This window comes from Sphaeramia orbicularis, chromosome 24 (genome assembly GCF_902148855.1).
Source record: "Sphaeramia orbicularis chromosome 24, fSphaOr1.1, whole genome shotgun sequence".
In the NCBI taxonomy this organism is placed as follows: Eukaryota; Metazoa; Chordata; class Actinopteri; order Kurtiformes; family Apogonidae; genus Sphaeramia; species Sphaeramia orbicularis.
Window position 1 is genome coordinate 25,003,769 of NC_043979.1, and position 27,695 is coordinate 25,031,463.

General features: G+C 37.2%; 2 protein-coding genes across 3 annotated transcripts in view; one reads left to right on the forward strand and one right to left on the reverse strand.

Annotated features, from left to right (window-relative positions):
• On the forward strand, nt 1–11,087 carry chrna2b (cholinergic receptor, nicotinic, alpha 2b (neuronal)). The gene is made up of 6 exons (XM_030128906.1): nt 1–601; nt 4,421–4,572; nt 5,074–5,118; nt 5,223–5,332; nt 6,458–7,628; nt 9,425–11,087. Exons 1-6 carry the CDS (start codon nt 535–537, stop codon nt 9,548–9,550), a joined length of 1,671 nt encoding a protein of 556 aa, XP_029984766.1. The 5' UTR covers nt 1–534; the 3' UTR covers nt 9,551–11,087.
• The window catches only part of ptk2bb (protein tyrosine kinase 2 beta, b), a 26,264-nt gene continuing 9,227 nt past the window's right edge, over nt 10,659–27,695 (reverse strand). For both annotated transcript variants that reach the window (XM_030128903.1, XM_030128905.1), the window contains exons 9-31: nt 25,273–25,347; nt 24,968–25,069; nt 24,704–24,821; nt 24,546–24,585; nt 24,288–24,319; nt 24,086–24,130; nt 23,900–23,997; nt 23,709–23,790; nt 22,549–22,649; nt 22,200–22,315; nt 20,727–20,827; nt 19,162–19,251; nt 18,824–19,028; nt 17,285–17,393; nt 17,132–17,191; nt 16,923–17,045; nt 15,765–15,917; nt 15,489–15,524; nt 13,936–13,954; nt 13,783–13,817; nt 13,414–13,548; nt 13,174–13,254; nt 10,659–11,388 (exon numbers count right to left, since the gene is read on the reverse strand). In XM_030128903.1, the coding sequence (XP_029984763.1) occupies nt 11,173–11,388; nt 13,174–13,254; nt 13,414–13,548; nt 13,783–13,817; nt 13,936–13,954; nt 15,489–15,524; nt 15,765–15,917; nt 16,923–17,045; nt 17,132–17,191; nt 17,285–17,393; nt 18,824–19,028; nt 19,162–19,251; nt 20,727–20,827; nt 22,200–22,315; nt 22,549–22,649; nt 23,709–23,790; nt 23,900–23,997; nt 24,086–24,130; nt 24,288–24,319; nt 24,546–24,585; nt 24,704–24,821; nt 24,968–25,069; nt 25,273–25,347 (2,172 nt within the window). In that variant the 3' untranslated portion in view covers nt 10,659–11,172. The remainder of the gene's footprint in view (nt 11,389–13,173; nt 13,255–13,413; nt 13,549–13,782; nt 13,818–13,935; nt 13,955–15,488; nt 15,525–15,764; nt 15,918–16,922; nt 17,046–17,131; nt 17,192–17,284; nt 17,394–18,823; nt 19,029–19,161; nt 19,252–20,726; nt 20,828–22,199; nt 22,316–22,548; nt 22,650–23,708; nt 23,791–23,899; nt 23,998–24,085; nt 24,131–24,287; nt 24,320–24,545; nt 24,586–24,703; nt 24,822–24,967; nt 25,070–25,272; nt 25,348–27,695) is intronic.

Below are 27,695 nucleotides of genomic sequence, written 5' to 3' on the forward strand. Positions count from 1 at the left end.
TTTTGAATGAAACATATTAAAAAAAAAAAAAAAAAAAAAAAAACTTAGATTTTTTTGGATGCGTAAATTGGCACAGTGCGTAAAAAGGCGCATGGGTTTGGATGTACTATTACAAGAACAAATCGAGCTTTCTAGCGTGGTTTCTTTTCTCAAAACCTGGTTTCAGTTGGCGATATTATGTATAGATTTTAAGTCGTAAAATACACCAGATACAGGATACAGTGCCGTTTCCTCATTCAGCACCGACTGATGGATAGTTCTGTGCTTTAGCGCGCGGCGGACACACACCCGGTCCAGCAGATTAGGAAGAGGACAGTGAAGTTAGCCACTCGGAGCATCGTCATCCTCACCCCACGCCCACCCATATAAACCCTTACAATAACAGTAGTCATTAACTTACTCTGATATGCCTTCCAGTTGCGAAGATGACATTTTTTGCTCACACATCCCGGTTTCAAGATAACGTTTTGACAGTGGACGGATCCACCTCCGTGTTCTACAGTGAAGTTGGATTTATTACTATCCGAGGACAAAATGGGACACAACCACCTGTTCTTAGTGAGGACAGCTCTGCTCTTGTTGTTTCTCTTATGTTTGTCGGGTGAGTACTTTATTTGTTCTCTTATGTTCCATGAAACCACTGAGGTGCTTTTGTGTAGAAGTAAATATAGGATGACTAATTATTTTACTGTTAATTCATGTTAAAATACTGCATTTTCTTAAAGTTTTAATAAAATGTAAACTTACCTTTTATCGGTCTAACCGCCATTTAATGTCCAGCTCCCATGATGCACTTGTCCTGCTAATTAAGGCAAAATTAGTTTCACCTGGAGGAACAGCGTTTTGTTTTTTTTGTTTTTTTTTTTGTTTTTTTTGTTTTTTTTCTGTTTTCAACACGGGCAAAGTTATAACTATGCCACTGTGGTATATTTATTTTCTTCTTTAAAAATAATAACAGGAAATTAAAGAACTAATTTTTAATCACTATTTATTCATTCATTCATTCATTCATTTATATTCATCTATGTATTTATTATTTCATTTATTTTATTTTATTTTTTTTTACTACTTTCTAACCAAACCAATGGTCTAAGGATTATGTGACGTGATCATTGACTATTCAGATAAAACAGTTGCCTGTGGACACTGTCACCTTTAAACAAAGTAGGTTACGTAATAATGTATTATTAGTGAACTGTGATGAATGGACTAGCTACCAAAAACACTTGTGGACATGACAAATATGCATCATTAGAATGCTTTAATGGTCAGTCCCCCAGTAAAGTCATTTACTCTGAATATATTGACTGCAGCTTTTGTTACTGACTTATGTAAATGTGTGACATATGCACTTGTCATTAAGAATACCTGTGTTACTTATGGGAGAAACAGGCATAAGTGTAGCTCTCACAGTGCAGCAACAATAAGCTTTTTGTTACAATTGGCCTAAAATGTGATATAAAGTGTAGCATCCATGTCGTTTTACACCATTTGTAGACGCAACACGCGAGTACATTTCCTCTCATGGCAGCTTCAGCTTTACAAATTTGATGAGTGTTTGACAGCCAGAGCCTGAGAAGCTGCTGACTCGATCATCCAAACTGGTCAGTGTTTCGTACACCTCGCCAAGTAGTTTGGCCACACTCCAAGATCCACGACCCAGTGTGCCGGATGTTGGAGGTGTCATCTCATTTCGAGTCTCTGCTGGCAGGAGGCTTTGATCTATGGCACCCAACAGCCCTTTTTCAAGCACCACATCTGGTCCTTCCCAGAAGCACGGACAGATGAACACACACTACCCTGACTGTCAAGAAAGCAGATAAGAAGTCTCTGGTGCGTGGTTGTTTGCCAGAAGGCAGAAGATGAGCACAAGTGTACCCTGGGAAAACTAACTGTGCATTCACATGTTATATAACAGGTGTACCCGCTATTGTTAATGCATTTCTCACAAAAGCGCCACAGGTGATATCCAGTGTAATAAATGTGCCACATAGAGACCCTTTGCATATTGGTCCAGCCTTACTTTGTTAAACACCTTCAAGGCTAGAAATTAGCAAGCAGGTGTAATAAATCACTTCAACATATTTGCATGTTCCCCCTCAGGTTGGTTCGATACAACACCTGTTATCCTCCACTGGACCGTCCTACTGTTAAAGGTTATAAAGACGTGTCAGTGTGTCTTTCAGACCACAACTCACCCATGGGCAGGTACTGATGTGACCTTGGTTAAAAGAGCTTGATTGCTACCATATGCAGTTAGTCCAAGGTCCTGCTTGAGAATTCTTGATAGACACGCCTCATTAAGTTACATTTTACCCAAGCACCTTCACACACAGCTCCAGAAAGAAAAGGTACTAATGTCATTCACACCCAATGGCAAATCAATACATTGATTTTTTAATTTTTTTAACATGACTTTCTGTGTCTGTTTCAAAGGCATTTCTTTCCCCTTACTTGCAATTTTTTTGTTTTTTAATCTTTTAACAAACAGGACACAGGCTGTTTGTATTTCTAAAAAAAATATTGCAAAAGCAGGTTGAATTTCAAGGATTTTTCCACCCAAAAAGAAAAACATTTGTTGGTCATGTTTCCTTCTGTGTAAAAATTGGACAGTTAATCGGTCAAACATGAAATATTTGGTCTCTGGGAAGGCACAGTGACTTTTTTTTTTTTTTTTTAATGAGAGAATGACCTACAGATTAACCAGTCATTAAAATAATCATGTTACGACCTGAGACTGAGCTGATAAAGCAGTTATCAGCTATTTGCAGATACAGACTACACAGACAAACTAAAGGAAAAAAAAAACTAAATCCATAGGGCATGAGAGCTCAGTGAATGGTTTAATAATGAAAACTGTGGGTATATACTGTGACCTTCACAGTCACAGTCACTGTCTCTCAACTTTGCTGAGCACCCATGGGAGATTTTGGACTGATGTGTGAGACAGTGTTCTCCACAGCCATCAGCAAAACAACAAATGAGGAGATATCTTTTGGAAGAATGGGGACTTAGAATAGGAGAATAAATGCCAATGGGCACTGGAGCTGTTTTTGAGGAACACTGTGAACACTTTATGTTGGATTTTACTTTAACCTGTCACCCATATGCTTAAAATGTTGCTAAAACAATGTGTAATTTCTATCTATCTATCTATCTATCTATCTATCTATCTATCTATCTATCTATCTATCTATCTATCTATCTATCTATCTATCTATCTATCTATCTATCTATCTATCTATCTATCTATCTATCTATCTCTGTCTGTCTGTCTGTCTGTCTGTCTGTCTGTCTGTCTGTCTATATGGATTTTTGATTCAATGTACCGCTCATTGCCAATCCTACTCACATATAACAAACACAGACTGGTTGTTATTTAATTTCTGATCACCAATATCAATGCAGGTGTTACTGTATCTATTGGAATATGTGTAAATCAGCTTTAGTATCACTCTGCTTCAGGTTAAAAATTGTTTTACACATCAGTTGTAACACAGAGTGACAGACAGCTGGACGATAAACACCCTCCACTACTGACAAAATAGCTCACCTCCACTTAACACGAGCAAGTAATGATGTGTGTAATTGGTTCAGACTAGACTGATGAAGAGGGGAACAGTAATCCCCATGGGAAGGGATTCCTGTCTATTTCCACGCTGTTCACTTTTCAGGAATATAATACAGACACTCAGTCTAAGCTTAAGTGCAAATCTGTCTTGACTGCATGTCCTGGTAATCAATTTGATTAAACCGTCTCTTACTGTGAAGCTCAACATACATAAAAAATAACCCGTCAGACATAAAGACGAGACTGAGATAGTGTTTCCGCTGAGGGACACCCTTACCCAGTCTCCACCTGTTTGCAGAGAGTTTAACAGGGCAACTACATGGGGAGCTCGATGCAAGAGATCAAAAGATTTGCTAAGATGTGGAAAAGTCGATAAGACTTTACCAAGAAAACATTCAGATGTTTAAAGTAGGCCTCTGATAATACATGAGCTATTTGCAGCGCTCACCCTCACTCCCAAAAGCTACAATATGATGTCAGCTTGATTTACTAGTTTTTAGAGGTGAGGATTATGGGATACACGGATGAGAGAACATGGAAATGATGCCTACGTACGCTGTGCAGCTTCCTCACTCCTGTTCCCCTCTACTATTTTCACTTTCCATTGAATTGCTGCATTTCCTTATCATCTCTATAAACTATTGAAGTCAGTTGTATGGTGTAAATGCCAACAAGACTTTACCATAGCACAAGAGACGCCAAAGTTGTTCAAGCTGATATATTTAAATCCAAAGAAAGATGGATGTGAAATAGGAACAAATTCAGATTTAATAAATATGTATCTGTCTCTATGAATGTTTTAATGCTGATAATATAGAAGACTGAAGTATTGAATTGTTGTATTTGCAGTTTTAGGTCTTGAGAAGACCCACTCACATGCTGAGGATGAGCTCTTCAAGACACTGTTTGCTGGTTATAACAAGTGGTCAAGGCCTGTTCCCAACATCTCTGATGTGGTTATTGTCAAGTTCGGGCTGTCTATTGCGCAGCTCATTGACGTGGTGAGTTTTTAATGGTTAAAATGACGTAAATGCACATTTTGTTTGATTACAGTTCTTTGAGGTTATAACACTGTTGATTTATTTGATGTGACTTGAGCAGAATGCTCCATCTCTGTAAAAGTAAGTTTGTTTCCATTGGTTTAATGAGCTTCCTTCACATTAAGTGCAGTACCTATGGCCTTTAATCACTGTAATTTTAACATCTTTGTCTTATTTCGCTCTGTATTTGATACAACTTATTGTTTACATTTTGTCATGTGGTTATGCTCAGTATTTTCTGGCATGTTTACATATAATCACAAAGCCAAACTTGGAGGAAAACAACATTATGTGCCTTCTTTTCTGTCACAGTACACTTCCACATCCGTCAGTTTATTGAAGTAAAGTTCCTGCAAGCTATATTTGGATTTGCTCTCACGAACCTCCACAAACTTTCACATATATTCTTGTGGCCTAAACCTAGAGTTGACAACCTCTGTGTTTCTCTGCCTCACTGTGTAGGATGAGAAAAACCAAATGATGACAACCAATGTGTGGCTTAAGCAGGTGAGAAATAGATGTTTGATTAGCTGTTTGATTTGTCAGAATCAAATACCCTCTTTGAGTGTGACACCACTTCTTAAAAACCCTGTCACATTGGCATCTGTTAGGAGTGGAATGACTACAAACTTCGCTGGAGACCTTCTGACTATGACAACGTGACATCCATAAGAGTACCATCAGAGCTCATTTGGGTGCCAGATATCGTCCTCTACAACAAGTGAGTGACAGATCACAGTGTGTTAACGTGAGCATAACTGAAAACAGCAGCTATTCTCATTATACAACAATGAATTATAGTTCAGACTCATGTTGGTGGACTGAATTGCAGCTAGTGTGGAGTGGACGCCATCTAGTGGACAACAGAAATACTTATTCTGCCATATGTCATGATTAGTTCCACGAACAACAATTTATTTGAGTAATCCACCCACAATGAGTATATATAAAATTTCAAAAGTTTATGCTCAAAAATGTGAAATGTCAATCCTGTTTAACAGAATATCTGCTAATTGAATTGTACATGTGACATTTCATCTACTGACAAAGCGAAGCGAATTGTTATACCCAGGGTTGGGTATTACCACCACATTTCCCAAATCAATTACATTCCAAGTCACAAGGTTCCAACTTCATTTAATTTCCAGTTCAGTTTAATTTGTTCCAGATATGGTTATGGATATGAAAGAGATTTCTGTAGATGCTGTAAATTGTGCAAGGGACTTTCAAACCTGTTGCATTATTAAAATATTGATTATTATATTAAGAAGTATCACCAAAGTGTACTTTTTATGTAACATGACCAATAAATACCAGTATGTATAGAGATGACTTAGGGGTTAGAGGTCAGGCTTTAGTCATTTAGAGAGGACCAAAAAAAAAAATCCAGATTAAAAAAGATCCACATTACATAAATATACAGTGCCTTGGATAACCTATCTATATTCAAAACCAGTTTTCCCTTCTCCAAAGTTAACTTTGCTGAGATTATACCAATAATAATGACGATAGAGTTCTGCTCCATCAAGTCTGTGTAATCACAGCCTGTAAGTTAAATTAAAAAGGTGTGAGGCCGATGAAATGATAAGGACTCATCATTTCTTCGTCAGCAGAAGCTATTATCACCATTAGAGCAAAGAATGGAGGGGAGATTAGTGGAGAAGATAGTTATTAGGGAATCATACCTATATTCACGGCTAGGTTTCTAAATTAAAAACTATATCTCTTACAGGGAAGGTGTAGTAGGATGTCTCACAATGTCAGATATGATTACTTATCTGCTCTTTTGTTCACTGATACTTTTATCACTCTCATGCACTGTGTATTACAACTTCTCCTTTTCCAGTGCGGATGGTGAGTTCGCTGTCACTCACATGACAAAGGCTCATCTGTTCTACACGGGCAAAATCCGCTGGGTCCCTCCTGCCATTTACAAGAGCTCCTGCAGCATCGATGTCACCTTCTTCCCTTTTGATCAGCAGAACTGCAAAATGAAGTTTGGCTCATGGACGTACGACAAGGCCAAGATTGACCTTGAGCGAATCGAAAACACCGTGGACCTTAACAACTACTGGGAGAGCGGTGAATGGGCGATAATCAATGCTGTGGGAACGTACAACACAAAGAAATACGACTGCTGCCACGAGATCTACCCTGATATCACATACTTCTTTATCATTCGGAGGCTTCCTTTGTTTTATACCATCAACCTCATCATTCCATGTCTGCTGATCTCCTGCCTCACTGTCTTGGTTTTCTACCTGCCCTCAGACTGTGGTGAGAAGATCACCCTTTGCATTTCTGTGCTTCTGTCCCTTACTGTGTTCCTCCTCCTTATCACTGAGATCATACCGTCTACATCCCTAGTCATCCCCCTCATAGGCGAGTACCTCCTTTTCACTATGATTTTTGTCACCTTGTCCATTGTCATCACTGTCTTCGTGCTTAATGTGCATCATCGCTCTCCAAGTACTCACAAGATGCCCCGCTGGGTCCACTCTGTGTTCTTGGACCTGATCCCACGCTGGCTGTTTATGCGAAGGCCCGCTCCAGATGGCCGCCGTCGCAGGCTGTTGCTGCTCCAGCAGGAAGCAGCAGCGGAGAGGCGGCAGTGTCGGATACCTGGATACAAGTCTGGCAACTGTCTGAGCACCTCAGCTAACTGGTTAAGAGATGGGACCGCATCAGAAGACCAGAGAAGCTGCTATGAGGATTTGGAGTTGGGAACGCTGACATCATACTTCTCCTTCCGTCCTCCATCGCCCAGGCCTCCAGGGTCAACTCCACCAACAACACAGAAAAACACACAGAGCAGCCAGAGCCGACAGGATGGGGGTGGAGGGACGAATAAACAGCTGACAGGGACGGGGAACAGAGTGACTCCCACTCAGCGACCAGCGAAAGTGGACAATGCAGTATCAGACTCATCATTACAGCTTTCACCGAGTGTCATACGTGCTTTAGAGGGGGTGCACTACATTGCAGACCACCTGAGAGCAGAGGATGCTGACTTCAGTGTGAGTATCAGTCAACCCCCCGTTAAGTTTTATCAAAATGACACTTTAAACACATCATCCTTGTCATTTGAGTCAGCTGTAAAGATTTATTTTTAGGAGTTTATTTGGACCAGGGTGCAACTACCCATACTCTAGCCCAACTACACCAACAACAATTATACTATATACAACTATAAGGATGAACATAAAAAGTGTGCAATTAGGTAAGTTATTTTGAGTTTTCAGTTGCATTCCGATTAGGCTTAAACAATAAAACTGCTCGGGAACTTGTTTAAGAAAACATCATGGTTTGGATAAAATGAACCCTTTCACAATATTAACTAAATGTTAGAAAGCTTTTCTGCCAGGTTTTATAGTCAACCTATACTCAGTTGTGCCAATAATGCAGTTGGCTACGGATACACAGATGTAAATTGTTTCAGTCATTACACATCTACGTAGATGGGTGTAAATAGCCTCATGGTATTTTCCTCCCTCTGTGAAACTACACTCACTGGCCAATTTATTAGGTACACCTTGTTAGTACCTGGTGTACCTAATAAAATGGCCAGTGAGCAACAGCTGTAGCTCATCTGCCTCTAGGTTTGACATGTCCTTATTCAGAGGTGTTTGTCTTTATACTACAGTTGTAACCACATGTTCTTTGACTAACTGTTGCCTTTCTATCTGCTCAAACTAGTTTGGCCATTATCCTCTGAAAGTATTTTCACTCAGAGAAATGACACTTACTGGATATTTTGACTACTGTAAACCCTTCTCTGTAAACCCTAAAGATGGTTGTATTTAAATTCTCAGTTGATCAGCAGTTTCTGAGGTGCTCAGAGCAGTTTGTTTGGCACCAATAACTATACCATTGTCAAAGTAACTCAAAGTGACCTTTCTTCCCCAATACATTGGCCAGTGTGTGTAATGTAGAAGGCTATGAATACCCAGGTTCAGACACCATCTGTCTTTATTTTTTTTAATATTTATTTGTATAAGTACAAGTACCAAATGTAAACTGGTGCTGCAAACTAAAGAATGTATAACTAGAGCCTCAGATGGTCCTCAACAATAAATACATATATTAAAACACAGAATTAAACACAATACAAACCCACACTGTAATACTGTACAAGCACCGTAAAACAAGAGGCAGCTCATTCTTCATGTCTACATGACTGATCCCCCTTTAAAAAGTGGTTCAGATTGAGTTATAGATGATCACAGACAGGCTCCGGTTTGAGTTGTAAAGGTCAGGAGTCCCACATATTGATTCTCCAAAAAAGAAATCTATTTGACCAAATGAAGATGAACAACCTTACAGTTGCTACTGGATGCCACTGGTGTTACTGAGCACAAAGTATAAGAGGAACCATGACCCTGAGCACCTGAAGTGCCTGATTATAAAGGCAAATTTAATAAAATGGTAAAAACTTAACATGTTTAATATCTTAAAAACACAAAAGTCAAATGATTTTACCAACTAGCTGGAGATCATAAGGGGCTTTGTTGTTGTGGACCCTGTTGTGTCCACAGTAACAGCATGAATAAACATGTTCGCAGTGTGAAAAAGGTGTATGGCCACTAGTACCTATGTTTTCTATGTTTGTTTACCTATATTTGCTCTCAAATTTTAGTTAGTTAATATCCAAGTCCAAAATTACATCTGAAATCCATGCATTACTATTTAGATTTCACTCATGTGCTTCTATTGAGAACTGAGACAAAATGAAGACAATGTAAGACCAAGTATATTCTTAATGATAAATTACATATCAATAACTAGTTTTGTTTTCTGTCTCTCTTCCACACAGGTAAAGGAAGACTGGAAGTATGTGGCCATGGTGATTGATCGTATTTTCCTCTGGATGTTCATCATTGTGTGCCTGCTTGGTACAATTGGCCTTTTCCTGCCTCCTTGGCTGGCTGGCATGATCTAACGCGTATATGGAGGTGTCAGATAGAAAAGGAAAAAAAACACTTGATTTATGTTTGACTTTCAAAATGTAGCTGGACTGAAGACTGTGAATGTGAATCATGTTTGTGTAACTCAGCACAGCCCTGAATGCTCTTTACACAACGACACAAACACTGTGTCCATTCTGCTGTAGTTTCAAGAGCAGAGCAAATTCTGAGAGTTTTTATATGTATATGACATCCTTATAATTAATGAGACCAAAATCCATGAGGTGTATTCTCTGAAATGACATTTTTAGACACCTACCCCAACTTAAATCAACAAATTGGATTTGCTCAACTTTTTGATGAGAGAGAGATTATAAAGATGGGAGTGTGTCAGACTTCGTAGCGCGTATCTGGAATAAAATCTGACTGCTCTTTAAATAGATGAAGTGCAGATTTTCAGAGGCGTCTGTCAGAGCTAGACCCAATAATGACATTTTTAATGCATACTAAGAATACTTTCTGATTATATTTTCCAAGTTACACGGAGAACTTCATCTAAAAATGTACAATCCATGATCCACATTTTGGCCTTTTGTTCCTTGTGGCCTATGTTGTCTGTCTTTTTTGGATCAATACTAGCATGCCGTATGGGGAATCTGTTGTGTAGGTTGTACTGGACACACAAGTGTCGTATGTGCTGGTTTTCGAGGAGTTTTTTTTACACTTCAATCTTCCAATGAATGAATGACAACATACTGTGTAATAAATGTGGTTTGAAAACACCTGAAAAAGAAAATTGAGTATTTGTGACAGTGACAAGAGTCAGCCTTACACTGTGTCAATCCTGCTTTCACCTCAAAAAATAGGTTTATACAACATTGTAGCAGAATTTCTCTGAAATCATTATAGAATACTCTTATTAGGGGTTTTCTTTGTGGTTTACATGGCCACAGAGTTTAAATAAATCTGTTCTGTTCTAAACAAGAAGTATAATTCAATGACCCAACACAAGAAGTACAGTAGAATATGTAATGTTTTTATTTTTACTGTGTGATTTGTGATACAAATTATTTTTTTCTAATAATGATAACAGATGAAATACATGCCAGCAGTACAAAAAAAACAAGATTTTTTCAAGTTAAGCAGAGAAATTAAAGAATATCTGGCTGTTTTCCATTGCACTCTTGTTTCCATCTCATCATTTTACCATAAATGCATCATAGTCACACAGTTCAATGGCTGATAAAACTTTTGGGTCTTTTATGCTCAGATTGTTCCTTAAAAGGTGAACTGTTTGTTTTTGTTTTAATTTCCATTAAATGTCTTTGTACTTCAAAGCTGTTTTATGTGATGTAGGGCAAGGATTTCAGTTTCTTAACATGATCAAGGAAATGGCTGACCAAGCATGAAGGACAACGGTTTATATCACAGATGTTTGTCACTTTGACAGTCTATTACATGTACTATATACACTAAAACATCCTTTTCAGTATACATGATACTTTGCTAGCATACATCGGATTTTGTTTTTCACTTTTGCAGTGTCCTCTGAGCTGCAGCATCATTTAAAAACACAAATGTACACCTCAATGTTTGACTGTGCAAATTTCAACATGTATGTTTGTTGCATCAAATAAACAGGGGTGTTTAGAGTCCTCTAGAGCGTGGCTGGTTTGGCCAAGTTAGCCCTTACTCTTGCTTGATCTACAGCATCTAACATGTTTTTACTGTCCATGGCGAGGGTGTGTGCAGCAGCCAGCATCTGTTTCTTACACTCCTCCTTTAAAGAGGTGATGGCGTTCTGTTGGGCCAGACGCATTTTACTGATGAGCTCTGCCATGTCGTTGTTCAGCAGCTTCTGGGTGCCCTCGATCTGTCATGAATTAAACATACAGGATCAGTAGACCTTTTCCATAAAAGATGGGACAGATTAAGTGGGTTTATGTGACACTTTAAAAACCAAATTATTGCATTAGTCAGACAAAAAGTAGAATTTAAAAGCACTGTTTTGACATGTCACAGTAAGAAAAGTGCCATTGGACAGAAAATGAATACTAAATGAATTGCATTTATCAGGAAATGGGTATATACCAATGTCACAGCAGATGTTTTAGCTTCTTACGTTAAAAAAACACATTGCAGGCATGTGTATAGAAGTAGAATTGTAGTTTTTAATTCATTAAGAAATGGTCAAACCTTGCAACTTGTATAATTTCTGGAGGGTAAAGGGCATAAAAACACAGTGATGCACGTCAATGGAATGCAGCTCTAGTTAATCATTAATTAAACCTGTGTGTTTTCCATGTAAGATTAGTGTCATGCCTTGTCTATAGTAATATGGATATTTTGGGAGAAAAAACTTGTCCACATGTAAACAGCGTTTTAGGTCACAGACTTTTTTTCTGAAGTAAAGGTCTTTACAAACTGTTTTTTTATGTGTCTGTGTGGACAGGGCAAAACAGAGAAATTAGACAATGATGGTCATACATCCCAAAAATAAGCATCTGAAACATCAAATAGACGTCACACTGGTGGATAAGTCAGTGTTTTATCTGTAGTATATCAATATCATCATGGATACATTTGGGAGACATATGTGGCAGTGTTGTGGCAAAAACTATTTAATATGAAGAATTAAGTTCCACAACCCGAGACAATTTTACCTGTCATTGTTTCATAGCTTTATAACAGACTAAATACAATCATCTGAGGGTCCTCAGTTTGCATGGTTGCGTGGTTTACCTGAGCATTTGCAATGTGTTGTAGTCATTTGCATTTAAGTTTATATCTAAAACAAGGTTCATGTGGACAGACGTTTACAGTGAGGATATTTAGAAAAATATCAGGACATCAAACTTATATGGGTTCATATGGGTGTAGCAACAAAGATAAGGTTAAGTCAAAACAGGCTTGTAACGCAATGTTGTACAATGAAATCCAAGTAAATACAGTCACGGGAAAAAATATTAGATCATCAAAAGTCATCAGAAACAATGGTTATGCAATCAAGTCTTAACTCCTGTGTGCATCATATGACTAAAACAGACACAAAAGAAAATATGGAATGCCTAAAAGCACTGTTTTTGGCAGTACAATGCCAAAGATATTGATGTAAGAAGTGAAGTGATTTTGGTTATCATCAAGAAAACATGGAAAAAGGCTAGAAATCAGCTCTGAAATTATCCTTTTATGAGCTATATTTGTTGTTATCGTTATATTTGTCCAAACAAATGTACCTTTAGTTGTACCAGGCATTAAAATGAACAAGAAATTGAAGAAAACAAGGGTGGTCTAATAATTTTTTCCGTGACTGTAGACCCACACACTTTCTAAATCAGGTTCATATGATGTTGAATATCAAACATGGATGTGGTTTGTAAAACTTTTGTGTCATGTATTAGTTAATTATATACTGTCTGCTGCCTTATATACGTTGCTATCTCTGCTGTGGAAAAAAACAATACTTTATAAAATCAGCCCTTTTTCAGTTTACATAGCCTCAATTAGAAAGGAGAACTTGGGATTTTAATTGTCTTTTTGCATTTTTGTGTCAGAAGTATTATAACATTGTTTATTATGAACAAATGTGGGGGGGGGGGGGGGTCGATAAAGTAAGTAAGTAGGTGACATTGAACAAGGTGCAGATGGTATAAAGTACCTCAGTCCTGACAGATTCATGTAAGCTGGGCAGTATGTCATCCACACTGCGGATCAGGTCTCGTAAGGCCATCCCCACCGACTGTGGGCAGAGATCAATGCAGAGAATTAATCAGCTTTATCACTCAGGAAACTCGTCTTCCATTACAATCCATCTGCCATTAAAAATGTCAATAAACAAGCAACAAAGTGTAATGTTAAACAAAATGGAAATCTTTCTCTCAGCTTTCTCCTCAGTTACCTTGACGATGGTAATGTATTGTTCCGGCTGTAGTCCTGGGATGTCGTTCTTGAGCTGGACCACAACTTTGACCAGATCCATGACACAGTGGTACACTTTGTCATCAGTGCGGTCGAGTTCAGCCGTGGGCGCAGGCTAAGAAAGAAGAAATATTACCCTTAAAGACGTTAAATACTAATCTTCGCTGAGCAAAAGGATTAGTAGAAGGTATTATAAATGAATGGTGACCTCTTTACCTTTCAGCTAAAAGGAAAGGCAGTCTTTTCATGTGACTAATTTCAATCTAAATTCTTTTAATGTGAAACTCTAGATCTTTTCAAGGATATTAAAATATTTTAAAATATAAAAACAAATAATTGATATAATTACCTGGGCTGCAAGCCGTGGGGGCTTCTCAGGAGGTGCTGTGGAGCAGAAAGAGGAACAATACAAGAGGGTGAGAAAGACATTAAGCCATGTATGTAATTTTATTTAAAATAAGTAAGAATGAAATGGGAACTGGTGAGTTTGTTTGGGCCTTACCAGAGTCAGCTTCAGGAGGCTAAAAGAGCAAAGAAAGATACATGCCATGAGAATGACATAAACAGAAGCATCTGGTCTATGTGGCAATTCATAGTCAGAAAAGTAAAAAACAAAAAAACAAACAAAAAATAAAGATAATCCAGAACTGTATTAGTCAGAACATGTATTGATATAATATAAAGAGCATAGAAAACGCCTTGCTATACCGAGTTAAATATCTTGTTAAACAGATGCGCTTCCCGTACCTCAATAAATGATTTTCCACACAAAACATAAAAATAATTTAATGTACTACTTTTTGCGGGATTGAAATGAGCACAAAAATATATTTCTCATTCTCTTTTCTTTAAATGCAACAAGAAAATACAGGGAATATGTGCACAGCCTTAAAAGACACACACAAAACTGAACTAAATGGGCTCTAAAGGTTAAAATCAGTATTTAGTGTGTTCAATTAAACCTGGTATAAAACATCAGAAAATTAATGTAATAAATGTCATATTGTCTGAACAAAAGGGTAAAAGACCTTGTTAAGATGTCAAGTGCAAAGGGAGGTCTCATTAACTGCTAATATTTTGGTTTATAGAAGCTGTTTTTTTGCTGAACCTTTTTGTTACCTCCGCCAAGGAGGTTATGTTTTTGCCAGGGTTTGTTTGTCTGTCTGTCTGTCTGTTTGTCTGTCCGTTAGTGTGCAACATAACTCAAAAAGTTGTGGACAGATTTGGATGAAATTTTCAGGGTTTGTTGGAAATGGGATAAGGAAGAAATGATTAAATTTTGGTGGTGATCAGGGGTGGGGGGGCCCACGGGGGGGGCCACTGATCAGCCTTGGTGGAGGTCTGCGCTCTCCGAGTGCTTCTAGTTTTTACTGCTGTACATACTTTACATATATCCAGATTGTTTCTTTATATAGAGACTGAGAAATGCAAGTGTGTGGTCATTAGAAGAATAAACCTAGTGTTGACGTAGAACTTTACACAGTACTGTATGTATGTAAAATTGTTTAGGAATATTGAATTGAGGTGGTAAATATGTTTTTGTTGTTGCTGATTTTTTTCTGTTTATGGTGTGACTGATGCTCGATGCTGTACACATTTCATTTGATGTGTGCAGTGTATTGGGTGAAAAGGATGGGCAAAAAATAAGCTTTTACTTCTAGCCTATTCCGTTTTTGGTTTTTACCTCAGCCAAGTGTAGTGAGGTTATGTTTTCATCAGGGTTTGTCTGTCTGTCTGTCTGTCTGTCTGTCTGTTTGTCTGTTAGCAAGATAACTTAAAAAGTTATGGACGGATTTGGATGAAATTTTCAAGAAATTTTGATATTGGCAGAAGGAACAAATGATTAAATTTTGGTGGTGTTGGGGGGGGGGGGGGGGGGGGGGGCTGATCTGCCTTGGTGGAGGTCTGCGCTCTCCGAATGCTTTTCTAGTTATGTTTTTATCACATACAAATACAGTGTAGTATGTGTGTCCCAGTAGTCTTTTAGTATCTGCATTTCCACATTTCACAGATTGTTCCTTGAATCTGTCATTGACATAATAACCAGACACCTACCTCTGGGCTGGGAAGGCTCTCTGGTCCCATGGGGTCCTGCAAAAGAACAGGCAGGTTCACTTTATAGATTACAGATGTGGACCCTCTCTTTGGAACAGTTATCAGAGGAATATTCAAGTTAAGACTAGCGGGGCGTCTGGAGTGAACGACAGGGCTGACAGTGTTTAACGGAGCCTTGTTTAGCGTGGCCGCCAGGGCCACAGTGAATTCAGGAGCATGGGGATACAGGGACACAGAGAGGGGGTTGGTTAAAGTGAATGATGCTCTGTTTCCCACCAGGAGTTTCTCCTCCTTCTCCAGCCACTTTTTGTCCTCCATCATCTGCTCTTTCTGCTGTCGGAGGGTGTCCTGCAGATGATGCCTCTCCCTCTGCCACAGGCGCTGGGCGTCCTCTCGGCTGTTTGAGTCCATTCGGCTCCAGTCGCTCTCCTACAAATGGCAAAGGTGGGTCAATAACACCCAAAAAACACCTACTGTCATGTACGCAGAGAGGCTTAATCCACCTAATGTGTTTGAAACAGGTTTACATTCTTATTGGTCAAATGTGACTCATGCTTATCATTGAGATGGTGTGTCATTTGGTCCACATTATGTTAAAAATGAAACATCTCAGGAACAGTTTAACAGAATGTAAAAAAAAAAAGTATGGCAGAAAAATGTACTTAGATGCAAGGATGAACAGTTTTGGTATCCAAAGGTCAAGGTCACTGTGATCTCATGTCACAAACATTTACTTGGACAGTGTCTGAGATTCCAAACTAACATGCTAATGATTATTTTTCTTCCGATAATTATGTGATTGTAGAAGCAAGAAACGTGAATATTTGCCAAAGTCTCTGTGAGCTCAACATAACTGATCATCTCTGCATCTTGATGATTTAGACAGATAGAAACATGTGTTGGAGACAGAGGTCTTGGAGCAAAAAGACATCAGTGTCATATGCTCAAGTATGTTTAAAAGCCTCCTTTGTAAACCATTAAAGTAAAAATGATATTTTTTTAAAAAAAAAGAAAAATTACAGTGCCATTGCACAGACGTAACACCATAAATGGAGCATAAAATGTCAAAAATAACAGAAAGCAATGCTTGTTAGACAACAGTGTTTTCCATGAAGACCCCTCAGAGGTTTTTTGAGTGCAAATGGGCACTACCTTGTAATTTTCTATGCAGGAAAAAGCCTGTATTATTGTATGTTTTGTCATCATTTTTTGTCATTCACAATAGCTTGACATTAGAGTGTTTAGGCATAGCCGTTTAAAAACAGAAGAATAAGGATGAAATTGCGTGTCATTGTATTCAAGAGGAAATTATTGAGGATGTAATGACGCTTTGTTTTGATCCGAATAAATTACAGTTATGTTTCACATCTAAACCTTTGACCCGAACACAACAGGAGGGTTGAACCTTTTAAATGAGTGTTAAGTGTTTCTTACCCCCATGCTGCGACGCCGAGGGGATCTGACTGGCACCGCCAAAGTGTTCATGGAGTCCACAGGGGACTGGTATTCACATGGACTGGCCAGGTCAGGTGAGCTGGCACACAGAGCCTCATTCAGCTGCAGAAATATACACACACACACACACAACAATTTCATTAGTGGTCTACAAACTTACAAACCATAACTTGTAAAGATGAATGTACCTGAATGTGTAGTCCAATACTGAGCGTGTTCCCAAACCGTCCTGGTTTCATTCTTGAAGGCTACAGTTATAAAATAATTTATACATATTTGAGAAATGCACTGCCTTGTGTCCTACAGCGACGACTGAATTCAAGAGGCGGACAAAGACTGACCTTAGGAGGAGGTTCATTATAGTTGAACTTGGTGTCGAAAAACTTTGTGGAGCGTAATTTGTCTCGTTCTCGCTCTGTTTCCTGCTCCTTCTCCATCTTGTGGACATCACTGCAAGATTTGAGACAACACATTTGATCAGGTTTTAGTAGAAAAGGCATAAAATGACAACCAATGCGTTCACCACTTAAAAGTTCAGTTTTAATCTGAACACTTTAATCACCCAGTGTGTCATTGCTGCCACCAGGGGTCCAACACAATAAGAAAATAGATTGTTTTGAAGTAGTGTGGAATGATGGGACTTTTGGTTTCTCACTCACTGCAATGAAAATCTACCTGACATATTTACAGATGAGGTAATGTATGAAAATTTTATTTAAATTACATTTTTGGACAAATATTCATGATAAGCCTTTTTGCTCTAATGAAATATCTGCAGGTAACAATTGTAATAAAATGAAACTACATGAAACAGGCCATTACAGTGAATGAAATAGTGGATTTCTCTGTCGGAAAGACTTTAGGGGCTGGCCAAGGAAAGGTTAACATCTAGATCAAAAAATACATTTAAAATCACTTTTTGAAGACTTATATATTCTGAAAATACATTACTTCTAGTGTCCAGGACAAGTTTTATTTTTTAGAAAAATGTTTTGAAAATACTTAGATGGCATTATATTCAGCATAAATTTATTTTTGCATTCTTTGTCTGTCAGTTCTATCCAAAGCATAACTTTGATCCTCTTCCATTGGACCTATATTGTACTTATGATCAGTTGTAAGGTCAATTTAAAAACCTTTTGCTACTCTCTTTACAGTGGTTATAAATATCTAATAAACTGAGATAAATATATTAAAATATAAGGTATTTGACTTTGTAGATATTATATATGCAATGTATATACTAATAAATATGTCGAATAAATGATTGAAGCTTGTAAATAGTCTCCCTTGTCCATCCATTACCCAAACACTTAGCAAAACTCTTACTATTTTATGCTCTTATATATTAAAAAAATACAAACTGTTTACTTTTTTGCAAAATAGACACCCTAGAGGACCAACAGTGAAGATTTTACAGTTTTATGAAAATTTGAACCGTACTTTAAGGCAGGTTTTACAAGGTGGTCAAAAACAGGTGTTAATTTTCTGTCCATACTGAGGGATTTTTACTATTTTTAAGACAGAAAATTAGGTTAAAACCTTTTTTTCAATCACACATCTAAAAGTGCTCATTATCCCTGCAAAATCAGGTATCATTCATCTTTCTACCATAAATAGTAGTGAAAGGGCAAACAAAAATGTGGTAAGGCTGTCCATCTGTTACTGCTTGGCCAGCTCTATTATGTAATCTGAGTAGATGAGTCAGCAAAATATGTCATCGATGGATCATTTTAGATATCTTAAAGTGGAAATATTATTAGTATGACTTCAAAAACTAACTGGTGACAAATAATTCTCCATCATGTTGCAGTAATTTCACTATAAACCCATTATGTGGAGAAAACTACTTCAAAGGCATCATTACCAGAACATCCTACCTGATCTTGATGACCAGTTCAGTAAAGGTGGGTCTTTCTCTGGGGTCATAGGACCAGCAGCGGGTCATGAGCGAGTACAGAGCAGGGGGGCAGTTGTCAGGCTTTGGCAGCCGGATGCCCTGCTCCAGTTGGTTAATTACATCTCTGTTTTCCAGCCAGAAAAATGGTTGCTGCCCGTGACTCATTATCTCCCACACACACACAGCTACGGCGCAAAACAAACAGAGAAACAAACATAGTGTTTGTCAATTAGATGTGAAATCATATAGATCTATATGGAGCCCAAATAAACCCAAGAAGGGAGGCGTCCCAAACTACAAATGCTGATGCAACCTCACCAAACATCCAGACATCACTAGCTGAGGTGAAGCGTCTGAAGTTGATGGATTCTGGAGCCATCCACTTGATTGGCAACCGAGTGACAGAGGCTGCAAGTGATAAACAGGAGTATTTTGTAGTAAAGATACACAGCTTCCCTAACCATATATAGAAAGCACTGTAAATATCATACGTTTGCCTTGTTACAATAGAAATCCTCACTGTAAATAATATATAGATAAACATATATTTTAACCCTTTCATGCACGAATTATGAGAACCTTCATCAAAATGTTTTTCCTGAGTGTTTTTATTCTTCTTTAGGCATGAAAAAAAACAATGCGATTGAAAATTTTCCTCTGAAAAATAAATTACAAAAATAAATGAAATAAAAAATATTTCAAAAAATTTAAAAATACATAAAACAACAATAATGAAAAAAAAAAAATTCTTATGAACCTATTTTTCATGAAGTTGCAAAAATGTCCACTCAGCTGGACACCACACGTTTAATTTTTGACGCACAGAAACATGTATTTACTGATAAATTGTGTGAAAACTATGGGGAGGGCTTGTGATTCTGGGGGTTTATGCTCAGGAGAGGTCTACATAATGTTACCAATTCATGTCAGAAAAGATATGTAATGTCTTAGAACTTTAACAAAGATATGTGTTAAAAAATAATATGATAAAAAGGAAAAAAAAAAAAAGTAAAGAACCACAAAATCCATGAATATACAAGAGAACAGCTGTAGAATAGCGGTCCACTGTAGTGACCAGTATGCATGAAAGGGTTAATAAACCAGTTCTCTGTACACATCTACCCAGTTATTCATATTCATCTTAACTACTATCCACCCATTGTTGTCCTTGTCTCTAGTGGAATGTTTGTTTATATTAGGTCTACGTTTAAGCATGTTTGGGTTTGTGTTGAAATTGTATGTCGTGAGCTAAGAACAACCAAAACCAAAGTCCTTGTATGTGTTCACATACAGTCATGGAAAAAATTATTAGACCACCCTTGTTTTCTTCAATTTCTTGTTCATTTTAATGCCTGGTACAACTAAAGGTACATTTGTTTGGACAAATATAACGATAACAACAAAAATAGCTCATAAGAGTTTAATTTCAGAGCTAATATCTAGCTAATTTTCCATGTTTTCTTGATAATAACCAAAATCACTGAAGTTCTTACATCAATATCTATGGCATTGTACTGACAAAAACAGTGCTTTTAGGCATTCCATGTTTTCTTTTCTGTCTGTTTTAGTCACATGATACACACAGGAGTTAGTACTTGATTGCATAACCATTGTTTTTGATGACTTTTGATGGTCTGATAATTTTTTCCGCAACTGTTGGCCAATAAAGCTGATTCTGATTCCAAAAAAACTAAACTTAACACAAAAATGTGTGCATTTTTGGTTAATATGTGGAATAAAAGAAAAATCACAGACCATCCCTTCATGTGCAAGCAGGCAGCAGCATAGGGCATCATTTTGCAATATAAAGATATGAAATGCATTTAAATATATGTGCTCTGTAAGCTCTTTTCAGTTATTTACTTTCCAAAAGCCTCCTTTACCTTTGTAGTATTCTTCATCCTCTATGTATCTCGACAGACCAAAGTCTCCAAGTTTCACACAGTCTGGACTGGCAACTAACACATTCCGAACCGCAATGTCTCTGTGAAAACATTACATAGTTAACATATAATAGTCTCTCTCTATAACATATATAACTTGCTTATGAACTTGCAAGTATATGTTTTCAGTGTAATAGCATGACAAAATAATACATTATTCATCTCTACTGAAGCCAAATATACCAAAGAAATATTATAATAGGAATATTTTCCACATTGAACAAAACTCATTTCCTTCTGTTTGTGCTTTTATCTTATAGGAAATTCTTCATGGGTAGTATTTTACTGCCTGAGGCTTGTTGAGAATGGACTGAAAATGGTTCTCTCTACCATCAGCTTTTATAAAGAATGTCCTTGTTTGTTGGGGTTATTTGTAGTATTAGTATTCCAAATTTTCAACAACAGGGGGATGTCATGTACCAGAACACACGTAGGACTACAAAAACCACCAATGAGTCATCCGTTCATACAAAAAAATGTTAAAAATGTTACAGCTACAGCAAAAAATGTTTATGCTTTATTGTAAGTTGTTGTTGGCTCCTAAGTGGAGCAAAAGGTTGGAAACTAAACCACAGTTAAGAAAAAAAACAAAACTCTTAGTTGGCCCTGGCCCCAGTCCCAGATAAAGGAGGAGGGTTAGACATAGACTAGCAATTCCACCCCACATAACAGACTTTGATTAAATTTGATATTCTAGCATTTCACAATACAGGAAAAAAAAAGATTTTTGTAATGTGGGTCGAAACAAAGCATTAGTCATAAAGTTATTTTAAAAAGTTATGTGTATATAGCGTATGCTTACTTCTTTAACCATTTTTATGTGATTTTTCACCATTTATTATAATATTATCCTGTGTGTTTTGCATTTTTCAGTGTAAATCATTCATTTTCCAATATTTAATTCATTGATCATGTGAATGTTCACGAAAACTCAGAATAAAGTTGAGGGTTATTGAATCAGAAACAGAAAAAACTAAGAAAAATAGACTTTTCAGCAAACATATCAATAACTGAATATAAAAACAAATGTCTCAATCCACTATTATTTATCAAACTCCATGGGTTTTACTGGTGAATCAATTTTGTAGAAGATGACGGTGTTTCCACTATCACTATGGAGCCTCTGAACGTCCAAATGGGTCATATCTGATTATGATTTAAAGCTGAGAAACTGCATATTACCTCAGTTATGTTCGTGTATTGATAGGATAGTGGATCAACAGGTATTAAACAGTTTAGATCAGTAAATGCTTTAAGTCGTCTGTGGCTGTTTGGGTTTTTATGGGTTAAATCAGTGTCTCTGTAAACGACATTTTATTGTGGAACCAGGTTATTATCTTGAAGATGAACCATATGTTCACTGTGTACTCAACATTTTGACTTGATCCATAAAGGCTTAAAGGATTCTCCCACCTGTGGACCATGTTGACCCCTTCGAGGTAGACGAGGGCTTTGCAGATCTGCAGGCTGAACAGCACTAGAGTTATATTCGTCAGCTTGTCCTGGTTCTGAGTCAGATAATTCCCAAGCTGCAGGGACGTCAACATTTCAATTAGGCAGATGTTCATTTATTAGGATGAGGCAGGAAACACAAGCATGACTCATGAAGCTTTTGGACATGTCAGAACTTCAACTTCAGGGCTGGTCCTTCTAGTGTCATACCTGTTACGCAAATGTTTTCAAACTAAAAGCACATTACGTTATGTACATGATTACAGGATACAAAGATTCTGTAATGCTTGAAATAATCATTAGCACTAACCTCTCCGTACTGATAAAGCTCCATGACAATCCAAACTGGATTCTCCTCTATGATACCAATCAGTTTGACAATGTGAGGATGGTCCAGGTTCTTCATTATTACTGCAAAACAGTGCATAAGCCACTACTGTTATTGTCATAGGTAACCCTTAAACACTTAATTTTTCACTCATCTAACCCCTCCTATGTATTATTTTATCCTTTGTATATTTCAGTGAAAATAAAGTTTTTTTCTGTGTTTAATTTACTGATCATGTAGATTCATAAAAGCTCAAATGTTATTATATCAGAACAGAGAAAAGTGAAGAAAAAGCATGAAAACAAACGTCTACAACTAATGCCATTTGTGAAGCTACATGAGTTTTATGGGTGAATCAATGTTGCAGAAGATGACGGTGTTTCCTCATTCACTACGGAGCCCCTGAACGTCCAAATGGGTCATATGTGATGTCAGTAAAAAGCTGAGAAACTGCATTTTTCCTAAATCATTGAACCAACTCAGTTACTTCTGTGGCAGTTCCAAATAATTTTTTTTCTCTGTATTTAACTTTTCTTAAGCGATTTATCACCAGTTATTGTGACATTTTCCTCTATATTTTGCATTTTTTCAATGAACATCAGGTATTTTCCTGTATTTAATTTACTGATCATGTAAATATTCATAAAAGCTTGGATTAAAATGGAGGGTTTTTACAACAAAAACAGAGAAAACTGAAGAAAAAGTGAGTTTTTCAGCAAAATATATTATTAACTGAGCATAAACCCAGTGTCTTCATCCACTGTCACTGATCCAACTCCATGGGTTTTACTGGTGAATCAATGTTGTAGAAGATGACAGTGTTTCCATGTTCACTACGGAGCCTCTGAATGTCCAAATGGGTCAAATCTGATGACCACGAAAAGACAACAAGCTGCATTTTACACCAATTATTTTCATGCATTGATAGGATTACTGATTCAGAGTGTATTAAACACTGCAGATCAGTATTTGTTTTTTGTCATCAGTGGCTGTTTGGGTCTTTATGGGTTAAATGTTTTGATAGGATAAGAGGCTGAAGAGTTTTTAAACATTTCAGTAGATGTTTCTGGTGGCTTTGGAGGTTTTTAAGGGTTTCACGTGATAACTGTTCCTTTATTTTGTGTAGACATTTTTCTACAAACCTGCTTCACTCATGAACTTCTCCATCACATCTGGTGAGCAGTCTTTGCAGGTCTTCACTGCCACATTCACTCTGTCTCCATTCTGTTAAACAGCAGCAGTGTTAGAGTAAACATTTTACCCTGGCAGCACATTCTGCACACACTCACGCTGTAAAGTAAATACACAGCACAGTATAACAAGATAAACTTACAGCATGTTTATAAACTCCATCGTACACTTCCCCGAAAAAGCCCTCACCGAGAATCCGTCCGAGAACAATGTCATGTCGATCAATCCCATACTTCACAACTAGAATAAAAAACAAACAAACCTTAGTGTCCAACTATGGATCTCTTGGTCATTATTCTATAAAAGCATGTCCAACTTTTCAACAAACCTGATTTTGGCCTTTCATCGAGAATCTCACAGTAGATATCTGAGCCTGAAAATAAAAGAGCAAAACTGTCTAGTCATAAACTGCCAGCCATTCAATTGTTTTTACAGCTTTTTTAAGATAATAATATAGAAAACAGACCGTTAAACAGATAATTTATTATATTTTACAATGGAGTTTAGGAGGGAATATAATTTGAGCTCACCCATGCTGTGTCTCAGGGAGCTGTTGTCTCTGCTACTCCAGAGAAGAGACAGAATGAGAGAAGAACTCTGTCATAAATTTTCCAGTTATTGCTCCTTAGAGCGTTGACAGATTCAATAAAACAACCTCGCTCATCAATAACTCTAACTTTTCATTTCATATTACAACCGAAGGGAAGGAGTAGGTCAAAGTCTGCTGCTGCCCAGAGGGGACACAAATCATCTGTAGTTGTAAAACCCCGAAGCCAAAATCCACTCACCCTGTGGGAATCTCAGGTAAGGAACTTCGCATGTTGGCATCTGTGGATTTATAAAAGCATTAAGAATTACAATTACACCTAAATAATACAATGCATTTCGTGTAGCTTTGTTTATCCCTAAATCCCTATATATTGTGTTTTTTCTCACTTGTACACACCTTTATTTGGTCGATAGATAAGAGAATCATCTGTGTCATTTTCCAAGCGGCAGTAGCCATCAATAAGGTCTATCATGTTTTCACCCATCGGGACCGAGGCCACATTGATTGACAGGCTCTATCAGTAAGGATGAGACAAAGGCAGGATGCTGTGAGCACATGTACCGCTGGGTCAAATTTCCGGCACAAATGCTGTCTGTAATTTCACTAACAGAGCACTGATTAAAACCATAGCACATCAGAGTTAATGTGGGGGGTGTGTACCTGTCTGGCCCCCTCTACGTCCAGGTTTAGGAGAGCTTTTCCATCGCTCTGAGGTAAACATTGTATCCTCTTGATTTGTTTGAAGTCAGCTAGAAACACAGGCTGAGGAACAAAACACACAGATGTAATCAGTAGAAATTTTATTGGGTTGATTATATGACAGGATTTGATACATGGCGGCGTCCACTGTTGGTTTAATCAAGGACAAGAGATGTAAAATGTATTAATCTAAGCAATGGTTGATTACACAAGAGTTGTTATTAGCAATAATGTCTTAGAATTAGATTAGAGGTTAGAGGTCTTACAGCTGAATTCTTCTGTGTGCGCTGGCGAATGCCCCTCCCACCTATGACCAGCTCCACCGACAGACTCCAACCTTGCTGTTTACAAAAGATTTAATGATAACACTTTATAATAAGTGCACACAATGAAGCATTAGTTAAGCATAAACAAATACTGAATTCATTATTTATAAAACATATTTCTGACATGAATACTCATTAGTATATAGTTTATAAGCACAGTTATAAATGTTTTACTCATCATTCATAATCATAATCATTCATCATTCAATCATGCAGTTTGTTTGATAATCCCATGTCCTGTGTCTTTCCTTTGTTAGAATAACTGAGACTTTTGTGAGTCTTTGGGCATTTCCAACTTTTAAACCTCATTTGTAAATGCTTTATATGGCATAGATAGTGCACACTTTAGATGAGCTCACACCATATACTTAATTAATGAGTAATAAGTGCTTTATAACTACCTGAAATAATGAATTCCTGTATTAATAACTGTTTATAGGACATCTACTGGAAAATAAATGTGTGAGTTAGTATAAAATACTCACTAACATATTCACTAACCATTAGCACATGTCTGACGTACTGTACGTGCCAGCATAAATGCACGTCATAACTGGTTTGTAAGTTATGCAATACAAAATTTTTAAATGCTGAATCCATAATTTATGAAGTATGAAAATACAATCATTTAGCACATTGTAGATGAGCTTATAAATGATGAGTAAAACCATTATAACTGCGCTTATAAACCATATATTGAGTATTCATATCAGAAATATGCTTTATAAATAATGAATTCAGTATTTGTTAATGCATAACCAATGCTTCATAGTGTGTACTTATTATAAAGTGTTACCGATTTAATTTATAATATTGATCAGAACATCAGATCACCTTAACTTGATGTGAATAAAACCAGAAATTTAACCCTCAAAGACTTGAAACAGCTGCAGATGAACAAAACCATTTACTGATTTAAAATGTTTAACAACGTTTTAGGCAAGGTTATAATCGTTAACGAAAACGAACGAATGACGAAAACTAAAATTGAAAAAAACATTTTCGTTAACTGAAATAAGTAAAAACTCTAATTAAAAGAAAAAAACGATAACTAACTGAAACTGTATTGTGAGCTTACAAAACTAACTAAAACGTATAAAAATTATGGATAAAATTCCCTTCGTTTTCGTCTTTGTCAATGTCGGATTGATATGAAATTGATTTATTTCGCTCCAGCAGTTTTAGCTAGCAGCACCATACGACACTTCACAGTCCGTCATGTCTGGTCACTGGTGGTTTCCAGTCGTTTTCTGGTCCCCACTCTACCTGGAACATACAGACTAAAGCTGGGACAAAGCAGCACAGTCCTGTCTGGGATTTACTTTAGTGATGAGTGGGGTGGTTTTTTTTTTTTTTTTTTGCGCTCACTGTGTGCGCGTGAGTGACAGAGACAGAGTGGAGCTAAAGGACAGAGTCAGTGTTCAACTAGCATCCAGGTAAAGACTGGAGAGTTTATCACCATGAAAAGGCCTTCCAAGCCCTGAACTGCACAGTTTAGAAGAGGAGAAAAGAGGAGGATGAAATTACATAGGTATGGAACCTGTTAGAATGTTAAAAAAACGTTTGATGTTACTAACTACAGCTAGCTAAACTGAAATGAAGCAAAGTTGGCTAAAATGGAACTGTAGATGATTAAGAGATGAGATATCTGCTAAGGTGTGGTTTACTGATGATGGACTGGGTTATATATGCTTATGTATGTTTCTATTCAGTTTAACTGCTGGTTAGCTGGTTTATGTATGTTTCTATCTGGTTTAACTGCTGGTTAGCTGGTTTATGTATGTTTCTATCTGGTTTAACTGCTGGTTAGCTGGTTTATGTATGTTTCTATTCAGTTTAACTGCAGGTTAGCTGGTTTATGTATGTTTCTATCTGTTTAACTGCTGGTTAGCTGGTTTATGTATGTTTCTATCTGGTTTAACTGCTGGTTAGCTGGTTTATATATGTTTCTATCTAGTTTAACTGCTGGTTAGCTGGTTTATATATGTTTCAATCTGGTTTAACTGCTGGTTAGTTGGTTTATATATGTTTCTATCTGGTTTAACTGCTGGCTGTTTATATATGTTTCTGTCTGGTTTAACTGCTGGTTAGCTGGTTTATATATGTTTCTATGTGGTTTAACTGCTGGTTAGCTGGTTTATATATGTTTCTATCTGGTTTAACTTCTGGCTAACTGCTTATATATGTTTCTATCTGGTTTAACTGCTGGTTAGCTGGGTTATGTATGTTTCTATCTGGTTTAACTTCTGGTTAGCTGGTTTATATATGTTTCTATCTGGTTTAACTTCTGGCTAACTGCTTATATATGTTTCTATCTGGTTTAACTGCTGGCTAACTGCTTATATATGTTTCTATCTGGTTTA